At 40.9% G+C, this 8,388-nt stretch overlaps 1 protein-coding gene across 9 annotated transcripts in view; it reads left to right on the top strand.

Moving 5' to 3' along the window:
• Nucleotides 1-8,388, top strand: part of LOC102212831 (disks large homolog 2-like) — a 177,107-nt gene that overhangs the window by 56,270 nt on the left and 112,449 nt on the right. Inside the window, exon 1 of one of the 9 annotated variants that reach the window (XM_005740299.1) lies at nt 3,483-3,990. The exons of the other annotated variants lie outside the window; for them this stretch is intronic. Coding sequence (XP_005740356.1) covers nt 3,955-3,990 — 36 coding nt within the window. The 5' untranslated portion in view covers nt 3,483-3,954. Of the gene's footprint in view, nt 1-3,482; nt 3,991-8,388 lie in introns of those variants that run through there. 9 annotated transcript variants of the gene reach the window in all.

The raw sequence follows: 8,388 nt of genomic DNA, 5'->3' as shown, positions 1-8,388 counted from the left end.
CTGAGTCCACAGGTGATGACTCAGAGTCAGTTTTTTACATATCCATGTTAGAAAGAGCGGGAATAGCAAGGCTAAATGCCTTTTTAGAGTGTGTGCTTGTACAAAGGGCAGTGCAAAGTTTTCAGCGTAAATAGCAGTGTTGTTCAATTCAAACAGTTAGCTACGTCTTCCCCTCCGTGAATCGCTAACCAATCAGTGAGCTCCTTATATTGCAGCGGACCGCATTACTTTTTCTCCAAGGACCCAAAAACAAAGCAAAACAAAACACAGAAATGGTAATGGGCATAGGCAATCTGATAGTTTACAGCTAATTCGGTAGCTAATCCCAAAGATAATGCATTTGCTAATATGATCGCTATGAACTGACAGGAAAGGTAAATGCAGTGAGTAAATGGTTTTGAAAATGAGGAGTGGAATCAATTTTAAATGTCAGAAATAAATCTTGATTTTTGAATCTTTTTATTTCTCTTTTTAAAGTTGCATTTTAAAAAAGATTGAATGAATGATTTCAAAATGTTTTTTGGTTTTTATAAAGAGTTAAATTTTTTGTGAAAATATAAGCTTCTTTAGTTAATGTTTTTATTCATTTATTTTACTATTCATATTATTGTCTGTGTAGATACTGTGCTGGAGTGGACAGGGGGTGAAGGGCAGATTGGGAGAAAAAAAGTGGAGGAATAGAAGAAGAAAAAGGACAGAAAAAAGAGAGAAAAGAATGGGCGTTTGGGGAATAACAAGAGGAGAGGCGTGTAAGATTGTACCTATGCTTGCTGGTCCCAACCCTCGATAGTCACGTTTTGGGGGGTTTAGCAATCTTGGGGGATTTCCGAAGGATAATCTTTACGTTTATCCTTCGTACTCCATATTCCAATGATTGTTTTACTCTGTGTTGTTGTTGCTGTTGTCCTTGTCCTGGATATGTCTTCCATAGTTGCTATTTTGTTTTCTCAATAATAAAAAACAAACAAACAAACAAAAAAGAAAGGAGAAAAAAGCTAATTATTCACTGGTTGTTTAAGAAAAAGGCATTGTTGCTTTCTCCTTAAACATTTCTCTCTGGGACTTTTCCCACTGACTATATTTTTAGAGATTTTTGGGAGGGGGGTTTAGAAAGACTCACCACACACCCAATGCTGCATTAGAGTCGCATTAGAATTTCTTGACATTCTGACTGAAATTGTAATAAAAATTCTATCATCTCGTTTCACAAGCAACTCCCTAACGTTATCTAATACGAGTTTGTATGAATATATGAGGACATAGAGAGAAAAGATGAAAACCAACTGTGCAAATCAAAAACACGCCAACAGCATTGTTGTCATGTTTGACTTTTGGCCACAGAAAAAGAAGGCTGCAAAGCTTAGATGCATGAAAAAGAAACACAAATTTCTTTTTCATGCATTTATAGAATCTTAGGCAAGACTGAACTGCACTGCAAGTTCTGTACCGAGTTCTTCTTCATATAACTGGATGTTTCATTAAGTAATTTCAGTTGAAAATTGTCAGAGGTTAGTTCCCCAGACCTCATCCACCTGGGAGTGTTTAAATAAAGGACTTAATACATAGCTCAACAATAGTTGATAAAGTATCGCATAAAGTATGTTCCAGTCACTTTGTAATTGAGAATAAGAGTGCACATCTGCAGACAAATAGTTAAATCTGTGATTCTGGATTGCATTAAAATGTGCCACTGACAATGCTTGGTGCCTGCATCCACTGCAGTATTGCACTGAGCACATATTTGGATCAGTTTTCAAACTCTATCAAAGATGAAAAGTCAAAAGTTGATTTTTTTTGTTTTGATTAGTGGTGGCGGATGTGTTTAGTGGTGGTGCTTGTCACTACCCGATCCGTACCGGAAACCCGATCGGTACCCCGCATGCGCAAATCTTACGTCACTTCCTCTCTTTGCCAACATTGCGACATTCAATATATTTGAATGATACGGTTAGCGCCCAGTTTGCTCCTAGCATTTCTCAGCAGCTCTGCCTCCTTTTCGACTACCGGGACATTTAAATAATGGATAATCCATATCCGCAAAAAATTTTGCTGTTCTCCTCAACAGAGAGCGTTCCCCGATTGAACAACAGCGCCGTAAAATAAGAAGAATGGTGCCTAATGACAGAGTTAATAATACAGACATTATAATATGTCACGCGAAGATTCAGCAGCCAGATGAAGTGTTTACTGGCAACTGACAGTGATAGCGGACATTATCATCACTTTTCCAACAATCCTCTCCTCACAGACAAGCATAAACACACTCGATTATCACTAAATCAGATTTAACACACGTTTGTAATGACGCTAATTCAGTTTACAATAGGGTTCATTCGCTCAGTCAGCAGGTGGCGGTATCCTCGTACACTGGGGGGTAAACTGCCATTAAACGAACAGAAGAAGAAGAAAACCCCTGCACATGCACGGTACGGATCGGGTAGACCCGATTTGTACGGTCCGACTTTCCACATGCGCAGTAAGGATCGGGAGTCCCGATCTGTCACTATCTTTTTACTTTTTTGTTTTTGTCTACATTATATTAAATGTTTCATTATCTGAAACATTTTAAGAGATACTTGTTATTCTTAACATCTTAACAGATACTCTGACCTGTAACTATCGTAAAATGCTTCGACCGGAAGTAGACACCTTTCGCGCATGCGGGGTACCGATCAGGTTTCCGGTACAGATCGGGTAGTGACACTTGGTGTTCACTCTCTCCGAGTATCACTTCCTGTTCCTGTTCTAACACAGTGGCGTCTTTGTGTCACTTTTCTGCGTAGCAGTTTAATTAAAAACTTATAGATAACTTCTTATTTCATAGTGTAATCTTCACATGCTTCATCTAAAGCACACTCGCTAATATATTGTTACAGTATTCACTCACTGTGTCTTTAGGGTTTACTAGCTTAGCTTAGCTCATAGCTGACTCGCTAGCAGCATTGCCTCTTCATCTGTCCCTCCTGCACTTTCCTGCTCATTGTGTCAGATTTGCTGCAGCAAGAGTCCTGACAGGGACTAGAAAGAGAGAGCAGATTTCTCCTGTTTTGGCTTCCTGTTAAATCCAGAATTCAAAATCCTGCTCCTCACATACAAGGTCTTAAATAATCAGGCCCCATCTGATCTTAATGACCTTGTAGTACCATGTCAGCCTATTAGAGCACTTCGCTCTCCGCCTTGAGGCGACTGATGCTGATGTTGAATTGAATTGATTATAGCGGAGATGCTGACAGATTTTTCATTTGTTTTACCTAAAGCCAAGTGGGAAACATTTTAAACATGTAATTCCTAACATTAAAGATCCATAAAGTTCTTTTGCTTAGAAACTAGTGAGTGGAAGGGTGAGTGCTGTGCTGCCACTGGATGCAGATTAAATTGAAGCCAGTGTGTTACTGAGTTCCAGCAGTCTGCCTCAGCAGACAGCCAATGAAAAAGAGAGCAAGGGGAACCTTTACCATTACCAGAGCTGACGCTCCTGTCCTTCCTGCCCTTGCTTTCTCTCACCGTATAGCACTGTTCTGTTGTGCAGCCTAGAGACGAGCAGAGAATGGACTCAAACGAGGAGGCAGAGGGTGAATGAGAGGGAGAGAATCTGAGGAAGAATTTGGGGTTGGTGTGTGGAGCTACTGTTTTGTGTGCGTGTTAGACGATGACGTGCGCTGTGCTCTGAGATGGCGTAAAGAATTCTGATTGCCTTCAGCGGTGTGGAGGAGGCATCTCAATCCTTGAGAGGGGCCCACATGCAGTAATGTCTGTCCGCTGTGGTTTCTCTCCTTTGCAAAGGAGAGCGTGTGCATGTTTTCTTCCTCTTTCCTCCCCCTCTCGTTCTCTGGTAATCCTTACCTCCTCGGTTCTTCATACTGGCATCTTTTTCCGTCTTCCCACATTTTTCCTTCAGGGATGAGATAAGTGGTGATGAATCTGACAATATATTGAGAGCTCCTTTTTTGTCTGATGAACATGGATTGTCTTTGCATTGTCACAACCAAGGTAAGAGACATGATTCACTGGACTTGAGAATAGTCACTGTACGGGAATGAGGGATGAGGTAAAGCAGGGGAAAACGCTGTTTGTGTGTTGGTTGTTTCTGGATGTTTTCATGAATATAGATGTTTGCTATCCCTCCCTCCTGGTTGTCTTCATTCCCATGTCACTCTAAAGTAAAAAGTTGTATAAATTCATTTTCATTGCTGCTGCTGGACATTTCTGTTTACCTGTTCTGGTTTACGTCTTTCAGTCAGCAACACTATAAAAAGCTCAGATATGGCAACAGAAGCTGTTTTGAACTTGTGGCTCTGCTGCAGCCCAGTGCTCACACAACGTGAGTAATGCCAACACTGCAAGAAAAAGGTTGTTTCACTGTAACGCAGAAGTCTTTGTGCACACCTGGAACATTTTATTTTAGAAAATGCTTAAGTTACTGTGCAAACGATCATTGCTTCACTCAAAAGAGCAGTTCTTCAGTCCCTGTGACCACCATACTGTCATCATGTTTATTAGATTTCCTTTCTAAGTTATTGTTTCCTTGGTATACATAATCCTTACCTCTTTCCTGTTTATGATTCAAAATTTATTCAAAGTATCTCATCATGACACTTGTGACATCACAAAGCACCGTGAATGAAGAACATCAGACAGGGATCATCGGTGGTTGAGGATAGGACCACAATGGATAACTTCAGATGCTGCAGTGACTCTACGCGGCTCATAGCGTTAAAAACATTTTAATAAATGGTCTGCCATCACTATGTCAGAAGTTTAATTTTTGTTCATGTTGGATAATCTTTCTTTACATTTGAGTATTAAGAATATATTTAATTACCAGAAAAAGTATTTCTACTGGCATTAGTTCCAAGTTTGTAACATCTGGTATTGTGGCGTCCCTGGTTGCAGCCATTGGCCCCTGTTTTAATAGTCACGAGTCAAAGTGAAACTCTCTTTGAATATCACCTTTATTTTCATCTAATCTAAAACTGTATGATCTTTACGGACATAGGACAGTGCAGAGAAGACAGAAGCTGGGAGAGGGTGCACAGTAAATGGCCGGTGGGTTTGAACCCAGGTCTCTGCCCTATCACATCTGTATTTATAACCTAACTATGTGGGACAATATTACAATGTTAACCACCTTGAGGCGACTATTGTTGTGATCTCATCCTGCATAAATAAAAATTGAATTTAATGAAGTTGACATTTGTTTCTCTTTTGTGAATTAAAATTACAGCAAAAATCATTTCTAAACCTTTTTTTTTAGGAAATATCACCAAACTTTTGAAGTTTTGAAGTTTCATAAACTGATGACCACAGAATCACATTTGTAGCTCTTCTCAATTGAATTAAACTACATTTCTCTGGAATCACCTGCAGGTTATATTCAAAGTATGTAAGTATGACCTGTGGTTTTCCAGCTCTCTGGTCGGTGTGTTAGCTGTTGAAGCTATTTTAGCACTAATGGTACTCACTGCAAATGCAGCTTAGCTCAGTGCATTGTACACCGAACTGTTATAATCTTATAATTAGATTCACCACAGTAGCTGGTGTGGATATAGTAACTTAGCTTTAGTTAGCTGGGCTCTAACCCGAGCTGCCAGGACACCAGGCTGGCTGTGAGGGTCCCATTATAATTCAGTTTAATTTAATTTTGTTTATATAGTTCCAAATATTCGTCAACATGTGTTATATTGCAAGGTAAAGGCCCTACAATAATACAGAGAACCACAACAATTAAATGACTCCCTGTGAGGAAGCACTTGGTGACAGTGGGAAGGAAAATCTCTTTAAGAGACGAAACCTCTGGCAGGATTAGGCTCAGGAAGGGGAAGCCATCTGCCACAGTTGTTTGGGGGTGAGGGGAGGGAGACACTGTGGAAGATAGCCAGAGACTAAGAATAACTGATGATTTAAATGCATAGTGGTTTAGAAACACTATTTTTACTCACTGTGTTTATAAAGGTGAATAAAGAAAGAACATTCAGCGCATTGTGTGAATCCCCGAGCACACTAGACCTACTGAAGCATTCAGGGTCACCTGATCCAGCTACAGATACAGCCACTTACAATAACCACCTGGATCCTGACAGGACCGTGGCAGATCCTTAGCCGCTCCGCAGCTGGTTCTTAACCAAATCTTAGCTGGCTGGGAGAGGTAGTTCTAAGTGGCTGTATCTGTCTGTGCTTTAGCAAAGATCTCTAAAAATCTTCCCATTAATACAGAACATTGCAGCAAGAGTAGTGACAGGGACCAGAAAGAGAGAGCAGATTTTCCCCATTTTAGCTTTGCTTCATCCATCACTCTAACCCTGTAAAATCCTGCTCCTCACATACAAGCTCTTAAATAATCAGGCCCCATCTTATCTCAATGACCTTGTAGTACCATATCACCCTATTAGAGCACTTCGCTCTTGCTCTGCAGGCCTACTTGTTGTTCCTAGAGTATTTAAAAGTAGAATGGGAGGCAGAGCCTTCAGTTTTCAGGCCCCTCTTCTGTGGAACCAGCTTCCAGTTTGGATTCAGGAGACAGACACTATCTCTACTTTCAAGATTAGGCTTAAAACTTTCCTTTTTGACAACTCTTTATTGTTAGGGCTGAATCAGGTGACCCTGAACCATCTTTAAATGATGCTGCTAAAAGGCTTCCACTGCTGGCAGCTTCCAGTGACTGTTTCTTTTTGACTAATCCCTTCACTCTTTGTTTTAAAACACCACTACTGTTAATTAGTAACTTCAACTCTTGCCTTGCCTCCTATTGTTCACCTTTTGTCCTGTCTTTTTTTGCTCTCCTCCTCTTTCCCCTCACCCTCAACTGATTGCAGAGGATGGTTGCCCCTCCATGATCCTGGTTCTGCTGGAGAACCAGAACTCTGTGTGTGTGTGCGTGTGCGTGTCATCATACAAAGATGCAGTGTGGTACCAGGCAGGGGTGCCTTTTATCCCCTTAATCTTTTTCAATGATAATTGACCCACTAACTATAGCAACAAGAACAGCAAGGGTTTGGTCAAAGGGAAGCTTTAGAACCCAAAATATGATTGTATGCTGACGATAAGCTTGTGTATATTTCTGACCCAGTGTCCAGCTTTTAATTTGACTGTTTGTCTTGTATTACAGTCAATTTCCATAAAACTGAATTAATGAAATTAGGGATTAAGATCCCAGACGGGCAACCTCTTCTAAAATCTTCTCTTTTTCTCTTGGTGTAGGAATTAATTTGGTGAAGATGTTTTTAATAATTAGAGTTATTGGAAGTGTGTTACAAAAATCATGGGATTGTCACTTTGCCCAGTATTATTACTGCTCTCCTAACATCAGAACAGTCCTATGCTGGATAAGAAACTGCAAAAGAGGCGCTGCTTTACTAAAGGATCAGTCAAACTGTTTTTGGAAACCTGGAAGCTTTCGTTTGTGTCAAATATGGAAGCAAAAGATACTAAGGTGCTTTTTTTTCTTTGTGTGTCTAGTCAGCATTTGGTGAAAAAGAAAGATGCAGGGTTGATATGGTTATTGAATATGGAGCTGCCAGGGATAAAATTCATGAATGTTGTGAAGGAGGATACAAGGGATGGGGTGACATGGAGGCAGATCATCCACTGTGACAACCACTGCGGTGAGCAGCTGAAAGAAGCAGTTAGTGGTAGCGTCTCATCTAATATCTTGTTAAATTCTGTAAAGTGGTTGCAGTTTCATATCCCTGATGTTTGACAGCACGGCGGTGCGGTGATTAGCACTGTTACCTCACTACTAGAAGGTCCTGAGTTTGATTCCAACACCTGGCCAGGGTCTTTGGGTGTGGAGTTTGCATGTTCTCCCCGTGTTTGGTTGGGTTCTCTGCGGGTACTCTGGCTTCCTCCTACAGTCCAAAGGGGGGTTAGGTTCCTTGGTGTTCCCCCGGATAAGCTAGAGGAGGTGGCTGGGGACAGGGAGGTCTGGGCTTCTCTGCTTAGGCTGCCGCCCCCGCGACCCGGCGCCGGATAAAGCGGAAGAAGATGGATGGATGGATCATTGCTCGGTAATTTGTCTTTGACCAATAAGCCCAGACTCGGTCACCTGGTTAAAGTGGCTGTTCAGATCTCAGGAAGGTCTCAGGTCCAGCTTGTGAACTTTGGTGCTGAGTAAGGAAACCTCTGTCATGTTATGTTCAGACCATCCTGTCTTTAGAGATTTTCTGGTCGTCAGCATGAAGTGCCTGCAGTGATGACCAAGAGAGATAGAGTGTCTATTATACTGTACCTGCTGCTATTATCATGCTTAATAACACTTTGTTGATGCTACTGATGAAACTTAGGCTGTTTTTTTCTCTGTGTGGACATACTGCAAATCAGCTTCTCATTGGGGACAACAGAGTCACTATTGACCATTGAACATACATATATTTATATATATATATATATATA

This window comes from Pundamilia nyererei, unplaced genomic scaffold (assembly GCF_000239375.1).
Source record: "Pundamilia nyererei isolate P.nyererei 1_Seehausen unplaced genomic scaffold, PunNye1.0 scaffold00099, whole genome shotgun sequence".
Classification (NCBI taxonomy): domain Eukaryota; kingdom Metazoa; phylum Chordata; class Actinopteri; order Cichliformes; family Cichlidae; genus Pundamilia; species Pundamilia nyererei.
The sequence above is the reverse complement of the archived record's forward strand: the minus strand, read 5'-3'. Positions and strand labels throughout refer to the sequence as shown.